General features: G+C 34.6%; 2 protein-coding genes across 2 annotated transcripts in view; one reads left to right on the plus strand and one right to left on the minus strand.

The window, feature by feature from the left end:
* Positions 1-1,647: 1,647 nt before the first annotated feature.
* RBM11 (RNA binding motif protein 11) lies at positions 1,648-12,085 on the minus strand. The gene is made up of 5 exons (XM_014558533.2): positions 11,858-12,085; positions 9,223-9,385; positions 7,812-7,884; positions 4,807-4,903; positions 1,648-3,005 (listed from the first exon to the last, which is right to left on the minus strand). The coding sequence occupies exons 1-5, from the start codon at positions 11,951-11,953 to the stop codon at positions 2,721-2,723; spliced, it is 714 nt and encodes a 237-aa protein (XP_014414019.1). The 5' UTR covers positions 11,954-12,085; the 3' UTR covers positions 1,648-2,720.
* LIPI (lipase I) overlaps positions 12,029-16,787 on the plus strand; it is a 52,688-nt gene continuing 47,929 nt past the window's right edge. The window contains exon 1 of the mRNA XM_032479853.1: positions 12,029-12,166. The gene's annotated coding sequence lies outside the window, so the exon portion shown is untranslated. The remainder of the gene's footprint in view (positions 12,167-16,787) is intronic.

A 16,787-nucleotide genomic window follows, 5' to 3' on the forward strand; every position in this document is an offset into this window, starting at 1 on the left:
AGCCCTTAAATAAATTTAAATGGAGAGGAGACCGAACAACTGGTATCACTTCTATCTTTTCATTTTGTTCATAGTCCCTATTAATGGGCCCATTTTAATTTCCTGAGTTCCTAAGATCAAGAGTGCTTCCTTATCGCTGAAGCATGCAAGAGGGACTGACCAGTTCTCTGTTAAGTCACTGAAGCGAGGTCAGTAGTCTTTGAAATCCTCCAGCAACAGGTCCATAGTGGAATACTGACCCGAACTGGTCAAAGAAGAAAGTATTTGAGGATAAAAAAAATTAGGGTAAAATTCAAAGTGTTGAGTTTGCAGTGCTAATGAGACATGCATGTGGGTATTCTCAGTAGGCACAGAAGAAAAAGGTCTGGGGATACAGCTTTGGATGAACTGGCAAGAGAGAAAGCTTGCTTTGTCATCACTCATCAGTTGATTAGTATTTAGTGATACAAAGGAAGAGGCTGACTACACGTCAGTGTAGTGTCTCACACCTGGACAGTGGTAAAGGAAGTGCAATAATTCTTAATGCTGTTTCTTTGATTAAACTGGAAGTTGGTTACCAAAAAAATTACATCAGAATTATACAATAATCATGTCACAATAAGTTAGCTATTGTTTATCTTATTATAGTTGCATTTAATGCTAAGATTTCAAAGGTGATATGCTTGTCTTAATAGCTGTATGTTTGAAACCATAGCTTGGGATGTGTCATTTCAGCAAAGATTTCAAGGGTGTTTTGCATTCATCTTTTTGACCAACTTTAAATCCGAGTAATTTTTCTCTTGTTTTTCAACTGCCTGATGCATTACAGAAACTCATTAAAAATAAACTAGTGAATATGAAAATAAAAAGATGACTGATTTTGTCCTCAAATTCAAGCTTCTAGTGTTTGAAGCAGAATGTGTATATACATCCTTAAATAAGTAGATGTTGAGAGTGGAGAATTAGAATTGAACAGATTATTTAAATATTTTAAGGGAAATAATTTAACTAATTTTTAACTCAAAAATATAGCATTGGGAAAATTGACAATTTAAAATCATATAGGATTGTAGATGATACTAACATTTTAAGGAAAGTAGTATATTTTCTAATAATGAAAGACATCAGTGCAAATTGGTGAATTTGCCTTCTGGTTGGTTCAAACTGGTTGACTTAGAGTTGATATACAGATAATACCTGCTTATAATGGAAGAAGTTGCAAGAATTCCTTGTAGTTCTAAGATTTTAGTTCATGTAACAATATTTTGTTTTCTTTTTTTTAAATATGCCACTCTTACTTGCTAAGACATTTCATATATATATATATATTTTTTTCTATTATGTCAATCCCAATGAAATAATTGAGGCCTAAGGTATAAGAACTGAAGAAAGGCCGACATGAAGTTAATGCGTTTAAATATACATTATATTCTATTTACACAGACATGTTTTCCCTTTGGCATGATTCTAAATTGCAGAAGTGTAAATTTAGAAAGAAAAAAGTCATCTTTTTTAGTTTGAATATTCAGGAAAATGAAGTTATATAGAGCAAATTACATCAAGCAGAATTTAGTTTTTCATGTTGATCAAATTGAGAGAGACTAATATTTACACTTAAAATGCTACTGCATTGTACATTTATAACCCAAAGTGAAATTCAGTTACTCGTTTTGCTAAAAACATTTTTATTATTTTAAATAATAAATATCTATAAGGTGCTATGCAACACACAAAAGAAATATCAAAGCATGGCTTTTCCTATTGAAATGGGTGGTTAACTCCCATGGAGCTGTGTGTTCCTTTCAATTAGCTTTAATAAGTATTTTCATCATTCTAGTTTATGATGAGTTACAAAGTTAATAAAAATGTCCAAATAAACCATAAATTTTACCTTCTGAAAATCAATAATCCAGAAATAGGAAACTTGAGTAGATGATAAACATTAAATATCATATATTAATAAAATATCACTCTATTTGCTATTCATTATCAAGATCTAAATGTGCCAAATAAACCCTCTCAAACCCAGTTGGCAAAAGAGGTGGATAAATACCGACAAAGACAAATAATTTTCATAAAATACAATTAGTAAGTGGGAAGCAAAGAGACAGGCATTTCTATTTATATACAATCATATGAAAGAAGAAGGAAACAAAAACTAGCCACGTGATAATCACCCTCCCTTTGGAATCACTGTCATACATCCTTGTTTTATGAAACAAATCTATATGAGAAGAAGTCTCAGAGACAACATATTTAGACATAAAAAATAAATATTAGTAATAAGGGAAACAACCCTGCTTACCCAGTCTTTGTTAGAAAAAACATGCAACTCTTAAATATCTGCTTTAGTTTCATTCAGAAAATTCACCACTCCACCTCTAATCTCAGCTTATTTACAGCTGAGGGTTACAGGCGACAATCGACAATCGAGGAGAGCATGGTGCCTGTCCCTAAGTGCTCAGTAAAAGAGACTTTTGATTAATAGTGTAGAGCAAGTTCATCATCGATACAAAAATACAACAATTCAAAGTGTACTTCTTGTTAACACCACCATTACAAATACAAAAAGCATGTTATACTATTTCTAAGTTTTTGTCATTCAAGACAAAAACTGAATAGCAAATCAGATGTCATATTATTATATATTTCATGAAATTGGTCATTTAGTGGAATATAGATTTTTTCTTCTTTTAAGGGAAGTAAGACCAGTGTAGATCCATTTCATTTGAAGGTAAATACTAATATCTTTTTTTCTTGCATTTGCGGAACTTCTGGCTATATTCATTTCCTCTACTGTTTTCTGTGCTGCTGTCACTATCACTAGTTTGTTTTTGCCTCTTTCGTTTATTCGTCTGATAAAGGTCTGAGTCACTTGGTTGTTGGTGAGGCCATTCATAAGAGCTGGGTCCAGCCTCTAGATCTGCAACATGATTCAAGGAGGAAGGCACTGATGTGCTGTTAGGAAGTGGTGCTGTCATCTCATAGTAAGGGAGTTGCAATGCTGGATTATATGCATGCCACTGCTGTGAAGAAAAGAAACATTCATCTACCAAAACAAGCCCCCCCCAAAGTTAACAGTTTACATTCATCATACAAATAACTATAAGTGAAGCAAACTATGTGTTAGTATAAGAAGGACAGTAACTTTTCATAGTAGAGATGTGGTCATTCCTTAAATGGTTAAAATAAAGATTCACGGTAGTATCTAGCTTACTACAATACAGATTAGTGCTGTCCTATAGAAACAGAATGCAAGTCACATACGCAGTTTTAAATCTTCTAGTAGCCCTATAAGCCTATGATGAAAATAAAATGAAATAATATGAAAATATGAGCAAAATTCATATTAAATGAAATATTAAATAAATATATGAAAATAAATGAAATATGAAAATGGAACAGGTGAAATATGACAATAAAAATATGAAACTTCATAGTTTAAAATGAAAATAAAATGAGACAATATGAAAATGAAAATGAAACAGATGCAATTAATGTATTTTATTTATTCCCAAATACCCAAAATATTGTCATTTCAACATGTAACGAATATAAAACTATTAATGAGATACTTCACTTTTTTTTATACTATGTCTTTGAAATCTGATGTGTCTTTTATACTTATAGCATATGTAAATTTGGATGCCAATTTTCATTGAAAATACTTCAGATGAACTGAGATACATTAAATTTAGTTGAAAAAGTAGATATACTTACCTAAATTCTTTTAAACTTATTTAAAAATTTTGCAACAACTAAACCAAGTCTCTGCCTTCAAATTTAAATTAATTAAAATTAAATAAAATAAAAAAACTCAGGTTATTATGGATGGCTAATGGCCACCATATTGTACAGCATAGTAGTCAATTGTTAAGATAGACACTTTCCTGTTCTTAAAACAGTTTTTAACCTAAATTCCTAACTATTCAAAGTTGATTAAAGATTAGCGTGTGTGTGTGTGTGTGTGTGTATTTCTCATCTCATCAAAGGTAAAAATGCCACAAAGAAGATATTAACAATTTTAGACAAAAATTGATTATTTAATAATATCTCATTACACTAAGAAAAGTATATTCCAAAAATTAATTTTCCTTACGCTTAAAAGAAAAAGTGGCTGATTGAAAAATCTGAAGCTCACATGTATGTTGGATGTTTGAAAAAAATTACACCCTGTGGAATCAGAATACCTGTGTTATTGCCCAATATCTGTCACTAACAAGTTGTATAATCTTGGGCTTGTTAATTAATATCCCTGAACCTCAATTTTATCATGTATAATATGAGGAGTTAGAAGAAAAAATTTCCTAAGTTCCCCTTTAACAATAAAGACCATCATTAGGATTTCTAGGCTGGAACCATATTTTTGAGTCTTTGGAAATAATGTACTTTATTCAACCAATTGAGAATCTTTGCCTTTGGTTAAATGAAGAAATATACTTAAAAAAAATCCACGTCTAAAAGCAATATATGTGATTGATGACTACATTACATAAAAATGCTTCACTAGATGAAATTATTCAATTCTAAAAATACCTTTTAAAATAGTCATTTAAATGGGAACTCTATACTCAAATTTAACTCGGGCAGTGCAACATCACTGGCATCTGCCACTTTGCTGCCACTGCCCCCGTGTGCTGAGGTCCTGTGAGTGGGAATTCAGATGACTGTGTTAGAGCAGAGCACCACTGGGGTGGGCACAGTGCTCGGGGTGGCTTCTGCCCTCATTCTAGATTTATATTTGAGCAACTCAAGTTCCAAGTAGTTTTCATCTTCTTTATAGTTTGTATCATATTATATATTGAGGCAAAGGCATATCAAACTTACCATCTTCTGAAAAAAAGAATATTCTTGAGGTAAAGCTGCATTATTAACTGGAAAGAACTGCATGGGAAAGGAAGATCTGCCCACAGCTTCTTCATTTCTTGGGGGAGGTAAAAGAAGTAATAAAAAGTTAAAATCCCTATGTAAAATGTCCTTTATTCTTAAAAAAAAAGATAGTTCTTCATAATTAAAAAAAGATTCTCTAAGAGGCCTCAATTAGGATAAATTATACACACCAACAGTTATTACACTGATAATGCCATGACATAGCAGTACCTCAAGTTTTACTTATTACTATATATTGAAATCTCAATATTTAGAGTCACATCTGGCTTTTTGATAGGAAAATACTAATCGATGTTACCGCCATATAAAGACAAAGATGACTTAGATATGAAGAAAGCAAAGAAAGTCATTAATAATCAACAATGGTACACTCCATCTTCTACAAATAAAAAAGTGAAAGAAAAGTAGAAATTTTCTCAATTTAGTTTTCAATGTATCTTCACTGTTTAACTATAAAAATTATACTCATCTCTAAATGGACTGCTGGTGTTAACATGAACACATATTTGCTGTTTTCTTCCAAGAATTAATCAAGATAATATCGATTCCTAATTTAAAAATGGCAGCATCCTGAAGTGTCATTTATAAGTGTAACATTTGCTTCTATGGAGATGTCTAATAAATTCCACTGTTACACATAGCAGCTAGATTCTACAGCTAGTCTTCACCAGTTGACCTGCTCCATAGTAGTCCACAGTTTTAATGTGGATGCTACTAATCTTGAGGACGGGAAGTGTACTGTGAAGAAGGGTGACATCAACATAGGTAGGTGGGGGCAAAGACAAGGGCAGGAGAATGACAGGAAGCATTCAGAAGGACAGGGGGAGACCCCATTTGTAAGTGGTGAGAGTAGTACCAGAGAAGCCAGTGGAAGAGTGGATTTCGTTAAGGAAATAACTAGACAGTGTAGGCGGTTATAGAAGAGTAAACTGGGTAAGCATCAAAGCCACTCAATTGTTGATCACAAAGTTCCTGATAACCTTTAAAAGAACAGCTTCCATATGACAATGGGGTTAAGAAGTAAATGGGGGGGAGGGTATAGCTCAAGTGACAGACAGCATGCTTAGCATGCATGAGGTCCTGGGTTCAATTCCCAGTACCTTCCCTAAAAATAAATGAATAAATAAACCCAATCACCCCCCACAAAAAATTGAAAAAAAAAATCTCAAAAAAGAGAGAAGGGAATAGGAAGTAAGGATGTGAAGGATGAACGATTTTTCTTCTTACTAAGCATGCACCCAGTATTTTAAATACCTTGGATTTATTATAAAATTTGATTCTCATAGTAACCTTTTGAGGTATTATCCTCATTTTAGAGGTGGGGCACGTTGTGGTGAAATAACTTGTCTAAGGTTATACTGTTAATAAAGTGGCAGAAGCAGGATTCACTTCAGGCAATCTGATTTCAGCACCTACTTTCTCCCGATTTCACTGATGCAGAAATGCTGGGGAGAATGAAGACACCGTGTTGTACTTGGGGAGCAGCACTTCTCCTAAAGATAAGCCTGGGTAATTGCCAGTCGCAAGAGCCACTCTTCTATGCCTCAGAGGGCCGACAGAATTAACAGGGATGAAAGCATCAGCTGTTGCTAGTTTCCTCGAGAATATTCAGTTCTGCTGCAGAAAACAAGAACACAATCAGGATGGATGAAACTCATAAGAAATGCTTGGAGTAGCCTTGAAGTAAGCCACACTGATGCAGCTGACGCAGCAGAGAGAGAAAGAGGGTCTATGAATATTAATGTAACCAGAACTCGGCTTAACATAAGCTTAGGAGATAGTGATGAAATTGTGTTAGAATAAGCAAGTGACTTGGAAGACACAGGTAGAATTCATAATACATATTACATATGCATAATAAGTAAGTTAGTATGTTGTACGAGATGCCACAGATAGATAATTCAATAGAAAATATGATGGAACAAATCAGATTGTTGCTCATAGACAGAAAGGGAAGGAGATTCCAAGCCCTCAGGATGTGCGCTCTGAGCTAACAGTTACGCTGCTCTCCCCGTCTTTGCTCTCCTAAGAAACTCATACAAAACCTGTGGGCATCTAACTCCCTCTGTGGCCAAGTCTATTTGCCCCTATGTCTCTTTGAGAGAGTAAGCAAATGAGATTCACTCCAGGAACTTTCTATCTGAATAGAATCCTTTACTCAGACCTCAACTCTAGTCCTTGTAACCACACTATCAGTGCAGAAGGTTGATGCAGCAGAGAAACAGGGCATGTGAATATTAGCATAATCAGAACTTGCCTAGTATGGTCCTTCTGCCCACTTGTATTCTAACCTACATATGCAAACCTATCCAGTGACTTTCTTTTTGCTTTTCATTGTATCTTTTAAATTGGCTTAATAAATGGTGTGGTTTGAGCATCTTAATTTGGTTTGGGAGACTGTCTGTTCCATGACCTCTGGGATTGCTGAACTGGAGGCTACCTTTGCATTAAGAAATCAGATGACACAATATTTGAGAACATTCTGAAAATTACCATAGAGAAGTTATTAAAATAGTGAAATAAATAGTAGAGTGGTTAAATATCAAAAGGCTTAATTTTAAGCCTAGCAACTATCAGTTTGTCATCTTTGTGCCCTTGGAAATTAGTTAACTTTGCATCTCTATATTTATTCAAGTATAAAACATGGATAATAGTATCTCTATGATCCATCGCAATGAGACTTTGGATGCTTAAGTGATTTAACAGCTATGAAAAGTACATGGCAAACTATAAAGTACACTACAAAAATAAATCTCTCCCACCTATTGCTGAAAATATTGACTGCACTTTAAATGAAAGTATTTTCTGTCACTTTTCATGGTTTCAGAGAAAATATCCTATGTCTAAATAGTAGAGTTTTACAATAGTCCAAAATAAAGAAAAACCCTTCCTGGAATAAGACCATATTTATATGCTTTTCTTTATGAAAAAATTTTAATTACCTGTAACTGTGTGAATTTATCTTAACACAGCTTTCAAAACTTTGGTTAGCTGGTTCACAAGAGCGAGAACTCCCTTTAAAAAAAAACCAGAATAACAGATTGCTTCACGGTACATATTTTGAAGCTCTAACATTCAACCACTTAAAAAAACTCCATGTAAAATACATGAATATGTCTTTGATCTCTCAAGTAATATTTACAGGTTGTTTACATCAGTATAAATGACTGCATTACAACCAGGCTTTGTCCAAAGCAATGGCTGTAGAGAACTGTACTGACATAGGGTTCCATATAAGATACACGATGCTGTTTAATTCTACACACTTGTAAACTAAAAATGGCAAATAATCACTGCTATTTGCCTCCTGTGTAGAGGCATGAGTTTGCTAAACTGCACTGACAAAAGTGAAGGCAACCTGACAGAGGAGGCTGAGCAGTTGGCTAGGGATGTGCCAGGACATGATATAGCCTGGCCTGTTTTGCCAGCCTGGAGGAGTTAACTGGCTAGTACTTGAGAGCATGATGCAGCCAATTACCTTTGCAAAGACAAAAGAAAGCAAAATAAAATGCAGAATTGCACTTTTCCTTTGCAACAAGACATTGCCTTCTTATTCATACACACACACACACACACACACACACACACATATATACTTTTTCTTTTTGTACAGCAAGAGGGATAAAAATCAAACAAAGGCTACATCAATAAGCCTGAATCATTAGGGGAGGGAGGCAACATAAGCGTTGCAAGCATTGCAACATAAGCATAAGCAATGCTTCTGTCAGTCCCTTAAACTATGAAAGGGCTTGAGTAACAGTACAGTGTTCTCTGGGTATCTAATCAAAGATGATCAGCTTCTGGTATGTGTACAGGAGAAGGCGTTTGAGGCCATTCATGTCAGGAAGCTTTGCTCCATGGCTATTAGAGTCAGCCTTTGGCCAGCTGCTTTTGCAGGGGCTCAGATTCAGGGCGATATGTATAGCTCAAGGAGACAGACTAAGGCAACTGCCCTATCTTCCAAATAGTAGATATGTGATACCACACATTAGCATTGACAAGAAGATCAGCAGATAGCCTTGCTGTAAAAAAAGCTCGAGTTGTACATCCCAGTTCATTTAGATTTGTTTAATTTACAACAGCCAAGAGCAATTGTCATAGTTATTTGCTGGCTGATATTAAAGGAGAACATTTAAAATTTTAATGTAGAAAAGATGCTATAGAGTTGGCAGTGTAATTGATAATATTAATTAATTATATAACATTATGAATGTCTGTGTGTGTTCTCAGAAAATTTAAGAGACCACAGGGGCATTTTTTTGGTCTTAGGCTAGATAGAAAACAAAATGTTTACACCTCTGGGAACACCACCACCAACAAAGCACACTTGGATTCATCACTGACAGGACTTACCAAATCGATACTGCACATTAATTGGTCTTCCATATAAACGAATTCCATTCAGCAAAGCTATGGCATAAGACACCGATTCTGGGTGCTTAAAGCAGACAAATCCAAAAGACTTTGGCTTTCCTTCTCTGTCCTTGCATATAGTTACTTTGGTTAATGGCCCAGCCTATAAGAAACTTAAAAATTATTTTCTTATAAATCTAAAGATTTTTTTATACTCAGAAAGTCAAGTATATTCAAACTTTAGACTAAAAAAAATCTGTTAGCAATAACAGCTTTATGTAGCTTCATTAATAATGTATTTTCCTAAAAATAAATATCACACCTCATAACACTTTCTTGGTATTTTCTGGCTCATCAATAAACATTCATGGTGTTAAGAATGGGAAATTTTAGGTAATAGTTCCAAATCTTAAAAGGAAAGATATGTTACTCTTATGTTAGGCTTAACAAAACAACTTAGAGAACATTTAAATCTAAGGTTAAAATACTACTTTGTCTCCATATTAACAGTGTATAACTCAAAAACAAATTGAAATTACAAACTCAATGCTGGTTGAGTTATCATAAAGAAACTGCTAACATTATATCAAAGACTATTTTTTTCTAATAAGATTAAACACTTTTACAAGAGAAACTAAATTTTTGATCTATACAGAAACTGTATTTTAATCTGGTAATCCCATTTGGTAAATATTCCCAAAGTAGAAAGTGTTTTAATATGTTTAAGACTTTTAAGTAAGTGCGTCATTTATAAGAATGAAAAATTAGGAAGGCCTAAATCCAACAACAAGAGAATATTATTCATGGTGTATTATTAAAATAGAATAAAATAAAATGAATTGAAAATATTCAGATTTTATTGATAGTAAAACCTACAATTAGCAATACAGAGTCAAATATTGTAAAAAATGTTAATTACAACTAAAAAAGTTACATTTCTACCATGATCATGATTAGAAGTACTCACCAAGACTTATAAATAGCTAAGATTTGATGGTGAATGGCTAATGCTTTTTCATTGTACTTTAATGATTGATTATTTTTCTCTGTTGTGTTGGACAAATATATTAAGAAATTGCTTTTAATCTAAATAAAACTGTTGATTATCATCTTTAAAATGATGCTGTATTTTAAGATTTAGTCTCTCTTTTTTCATTCTTTACTTTCCCAGGGAATAGCTCATGTTCTCTTCTGGCTTCAAGGATCACCTCTTCAATAAATTGCTTTCTCCCACCTATGGCTCTTTCATGGAGACAGTTTCCTAGAGAGTGTCATGTGATTGTACTTCAAACTGAATGTATTTGAAACTGAATTCACTATTTTCCCCCTTGAAATCTGTACTTCAGTATTTACTGGTTAAAATACAGACAGTAAACGTGATTTTCACTCTTCAAAGGATAATCAGGAATATGGAAGAAATTAGTAAAAGGATAAATACTCAATAATAAAATAAACCAATTTTATACAGTACTTTTCTACTACTGATATTAAATATATGATATCACAAATGCACAGAATATGCTTACATGCTTTGAATTTCACAAATTCAAAGATATTCCTAAGCATTTTTAACGATATAGTTCAATAAGACTTGCTTGTAGCAACAATCACATCATTTTTCAATTGTCACACTACATCACATTGTAGATTTATTTTATTCAATCTTCACACCACATCATATTGTATATATTATTACTCTCATAGACATTTGAGGAAACTGAGGCACTGAGCTATTCATTTACTTGCCCAAAGTCACACTGCTGACATCAGAGTTCACACTCTAAACAACTTTGCTATACTCTGTGTCTCTCTCTTCTGCAGATTATCTAAAAATATGGTGTTTAATTTTAAATTTCGTCTTTTAGAAAGACCGAGGGCTGTCTCTTAAATTTGTATGCCCAGCACCCTTCTTAGTGTTTGCCATGTGATTCTGGATCATTAAACGGTTAAATGAATAGCTGAATGAGGATATTTCTTTAGCAAGTGAAACCTGTGTATACAGTAGGTGAGTGCTTACAGGAGACAGGTTTAATCCTGTAAGTATCAAGTCTAGAAAAGTTTCCAGAAGGTCTTCTTGGTGTGAAATAAAGGGAACTGGCCAGGGAGTCAATCGGTCACAGCCATGATTTGGCTGCTCAAATCATCTCAAATCTCATTTATCATTAAATCAGTAAAAACACCCGCCACATAAAAGGGTTGGGGGAATAAGTAATGTATATGCAAACATGGTAAAATCTACTCCTCCCATTTTGCAAGATGTGAGGGTGCTTATCACCTGAAGGAAGATAGTGACAGGGCTGTTTCTGTTTGGCTTGACCGCACCAAAGGCCCATGCAGCCTGCACGAAGCCCTTACTCAGGGCTGGGGGTTGGGGGAAGCCCAATCACTGCTTATCCCAGGACTTTGCAGTGCGGAGGGGAAGGGGATGGGAATGGGGCGCACATTATGTCACTTCACCTCCTAGATGCTCACCTGGAGGCAGGTGCGCCAAAGCGGAACGAAATTAAAACCCAAGCGTAGGATGGGGACGGAAGGGGGCCGGGCTCCGGACGGTTCAGGTGCGGCCCGCCCCTCCAGCTGGGCTTCCGGCTCAACGCGCCCTGCCCCTCCGCCACCCCTTCCCCGCCGACGGTACCTGAAGGAACAGCTCGTACAGAATCTCTTCCCGCACTCGGGCCTCTAAGTTTCCTACAAACACCGTTCTGTCTGCTTCCTCCTGAGCAGGGAACATCCCTCCGTCTCGGCCCGAGGTTGTCAGAGGCCCCGAGACCACGCCCCCTCTCCTCGCTTCACTGCGCGGCCCGGGCGAGGGGGCGGGGCCGGCGACGAGAGTCAGCGCGCCCGGCGGAGCCAGGCTGCGAGCCCCCGCCCCCAGCGCCCCGCGTAACCGCCCACCTCGCGTTCGCCACGCCCGGACCCGGCTTCGGCGAGTGAGTGAGAATAAGTAAGGTTGGCGTGCGAGATCTTGCTTGTGGAGTGTCCTTCATTCTCCAAGGCACGACCTTATTAATTGATTTTTAATTTTTCAGCCAACATTTTAAATAAAATGACTGTAAAGATGATTTAAGACATATTAACTGCGTCCCTAGGCTAAGAGGGGAAGACTTAATGTCTTTGTTTCCAAAGAGTAAATGAATAAATCATTAGGATTTACAATTTATATTCTTCATAATATACTTTTTGAAAGGATGAATACATGCATGCATGGATGTGGATACAGTAGAGTACTCGAATTAAGTTTATTTACCTAGAAAGTGCTGCCTAATGAATTCTGTGAAAATGTAGGCAGGTTTTAGGTGGACTCCAGAAGGCATATGAACTTGAGAAAACAGTCTATACCAAGGAATACTAGAAAGACTATAGTACGTTTTGTTACTGAAGCCAGAATTCTTGAGGATAGCTGCTGGCTTCTTGTAATAGGATCCAATGTTTTTACTTTGTATCAGGGCCATACTTTGTATACTGTACCAAGGTGAAGAATTAATTCTTGCTGGAGGAAAATGTTTTTAAAAGATCCTAAAAACAACAAAGAAAATTAAAACAAAAGAGGAAGAAAACTTACTCAGAATTTCAATATTTTGATAAAATAACTGTCAACTGTTAATTTGGTTTCCTTTCTGATACCATATATCTACATAGGACCTTTAAATCATCCTGTAAATACCATTTAAGTAAAAGGACAATGTTTGGCCTTACTGTGTTTGGCCTTAAGTGTGATGATAATTCATTTTGAATTGAAAAGGTATGCTTTTACATGGTTACTGGACCAAAGAAATCATCTTTTTTAATGAAAAGGGACACATATTTGGAATCCTGATTTCTAACTGAACTCTGACATTACTTAATTTTATGACTTTAAATAAGTAATTCCACTTTTTGGAATTCAAGGTTTATTTGTTGAGTAATGGATTGGACTAATATAATTACTTCACTTAATAGATGTTTTCTGAGTGCTTACTATGTGCCAGGCACTGTTTCTAATCCTTGGGAGACAAAGGTAAGTATAAGAGTAAGATATGCCCTCTTGAACCTTACAGCATAATGGGAGAAACAGACTTTTTGAACATCTAAGTTCAAAATTATGTGTCAGTAACTTCTGTAGTCACCTTCAGTTGGTATATCATGAGTCTACAAGTCTTGTCTCCATTTATTCTTTCTTTCCTCTCTCATTAACATTGTTGTAATAGGTAGGAGGGGGTTGAGAAAATTTGCACATTGTAGGCATAAAACAAATATATCTTGATCAAATGTATAGGTCCTTGAAGGTTTGTATTATGTTTAGATCTATTTTAGAGTTCATTTTCCCCATAAATCTTCCCATAAATCTTATGCAAACCAAAATATTTTCTCTTTAACTTTCCAACAGATACTGCTTATCTGGGAGCTATAACTTCAGATTTCATTGTAAAATGTGCAGTGCACATATACGCCATGATAATATTTTCTTGTTGTTTTGAATTTTGCATCATTCTTTGTCTATAGTGTGTATGATTTTGGTATTCTTACCACATCCTCTTTTCTTTTGGCAGTATATAAGTTTATGGTACATGTACTTCTAGAGTAATTATTTGATGTTATAAGCTCTGAAAGTCAGCTCATGCTGTTAGCTGTTTGTTCAGAATTTGACCTCAATCTGTATAGTTTTTCTGCTGTAAGCTTACTGTATTTCCTAATTCAAACTGAGTGAATGCATGGTGATAAACCTAGTGATCCCTTAAAAAGAATTCATTTTATTCTCAGCATTTCCTGGACCATTAATCACATATAAGATTAAATGGGTTAAATGCATGGAACACTGTAAAGAATTAACTTTTCTTCACTCTTATCAGCAGGTTATACCTCGAACTGCATGAAGACATCAAATAGGAAAATGTTTACATCTCTCTCTCTCTCTCTCTCTCTTCTCTCTCTCTCTCTCTCTCTATCTCTATATCTAGAGTTCCTTTCTCCCCTTCTCTGCTCAGGTGACATTCCCTTTCATAGTTCAGCCCAGACAGCATCTCCTGCAAGGCTTCCCTGAACTCTGCACTGTAGATTAGCTGGCTTCCCTATATGTGTGATTATACATTTTCCAAGATAGGCCTTTTCCAAGCCCTTCTCACTGTGAAATACTACAGGGTAAATAATATTTCAGTGTCTAGAGCAATCTCTGACACCTCTTTAGAGATATCATAAGTCGTTGTTGAAATAATACAGTTCAACTAAATGAATGTCTCTCATTTGTGTGTCCAGCAACTAAGTTATGTCTGGAAATCAGTAGATGCTTAATAAAAGTTGCATAAGTGAATGAATACATGACGAATGAATGGAGAAACTTGGGAAATAAACATTAAGGGAGTGTAGTGGATGCTTTTTAAAAATTGACCTCACTTTTGTCTTCATTTTTTCTCTTACCCTAATTTTGTCTTTATTCTGATTTTCCTAACTATATTTGTCTTAAGTAAATAGAACTTTTTGTGTTGTTTTACTTATATTAGATATTTATTGGAAAGAAATATTTGTAATATTTAAAAAGACAACTAAGAAAGTGAAAATGATAAATGAGTCTACCAAGCAGAGATAACATTTTGGAGGAAAACCTTTCTAACTTTGATCTATGCTTAAACATAAAATATATTTTAGGAAAATAACCTTACTTACATATTGTTTTTTAGCTTGCCGTTTATTGCCTAAAGCCATGTAATGGAGGCTTTCTATACCAGGAAATATTGATTTATCTACATCATTAATTTTAATTCACAGTATATATATATATAATTAGACTAATCCCCCACTATTATTTACAATGTTTCCATTTTTTGACTATTATAAAAATGCTGAGATGAACGTCCTTGCTCATATATCTTTGTGCACATGTGTTAGTATTTCTGTAGGAAAGTTTCTTGGATGTTTAAATGCAGAACCAAAGGGTAAGATCATTAAACATTTTAACACAGTTTGCTAAATCATATGAAAAGATTGTGCCAAAATACATTCTGACAAAAAATGACTCCCCCTTCTCAATAAACACTATTCAGCTACCTACTATAATTACCTGTAAAGTGCTTAGAAGCATGCTTAGTGCATAGGATCCCACCAATTTTATTTCATCATCATCGTCATCCTCATTTTCACTTTTATAGTATGATTTATACTGTGTGCATGACTGTAAGATTCTTAAAATCATTTTTTTATATCCAAGGAGACTAAATTATACATAAATATTGTCTTACTAAACTACAGGTACTCTCATAATATTTCATGATTCCTCAATATTTTCCCATTTAATAATGGATATTAACAATCCCAACTTTCTTACTATTGGCAGTAAGTAAAAAAAAAAGAAAAGAAAATGAAATATAATTTTATATTTTGAAACTCTGCCATGTATTGTACTATCTTAAATGCCAAGTTGGTATTTTCAATATGAGCTCTTTAGAATGGTTAAGATGAAAATAATATGCATGGTTCATATTACAGTGTCACATTAAAAACACAAAGCGAAAGGCAATTTACATTACATGGGAAAGGCTTACCTTTTAACTTGAGCATAAACTTGTTAAGAAGAATTTCTCTTAGCACAATTACATTCTCTTTCTTTCCACATTCTGAAATGATGTGCTTTCCTTGTACCTTTGTTAGAGAAGTACAGTTATTACAGCTAAATGATGAGGAAGGACCTTGGTTATTTGTTGGTCTCCAGTCAAATCAAAGTGGTGGTACCCCTTTAAAAATGAAGTCTCACATAAGTTCCCAGAGAGCAGACAGGTCCAAATGATGATGAGATTTCATCAGCATTTAAATTTTTCATGATTTTTAAATGAATATCTCATTTAGTTTGTGAATCCTCTGAAACACTTCCCCAGACCTCAGGATAGTTTCTACTGATTGATGCTGTAAATTAAACACCTCTGTTCTTAAAATATCTTTGGAAATCTACAAATACTTGAATTTCCAAAAGATAAATTTAATTTTTGAACTGTCAATGCACGTACATAGAGAAGAACAATTTCCTATTTTCCTTGCCTATTAAAGTCCATGGCTGGGAGGAAAATAAGGGAAAAAATAAGTAAGTGTGTGAAAAGAGAAACTGTAATAATTTTAAAATGGTATTTTAAAAACAAAAACATTTTTATTTTCAAATTGTAAATTTCAAGAGACAGGCTAGCATTTTGAATTTTAAAATAGCCACTGAGTTTGGGTTGCAAAATGACATAAATATAAAAAGGCCATATTTTATACTTGGCAGCTTTATGGATATGGATTTTATTATTGATTTTATGGTGTATAAAGACAACTCAGTTTGTAATCAAAATGAACATAAACCACAACTTTTCTGACTCTTTTCATTACTAGCATTTTCTAACATTGCATTTGCTTTAGGTTTTCAACAAACATATTCTTCCTGACCACTTCTGAAATCCTGAGGTTAAGAGGAATAAAGAAAGATATAATTAGACTTTTCTTTCCCTTAAATTCAGCTTGTATAGCTGAATGTTTGTGACTTATTACAGAGTCTGTAACTTAAAAATCCTTCTTATGACCACAAGCCAAATGGGAGAAGGCAAACTACCTCACCTTTTCAA

This window comes from Camelus ferus, chromosome 1 (genome assembly GCF_009834535.1).
Source record: "Camelus ferus isolate YT-003-E chromosome 1, BCGSAC_Cfer_1.0, whole genome shotgun sequence".
In the NCBI taxonomy this organism is placed as follows: domain Eukaryota; kingdom Metazoa; phylum Chordata; class Mammalia; order Artiodactyla; family Camelidae; genus Camelus; species Camelus ferus.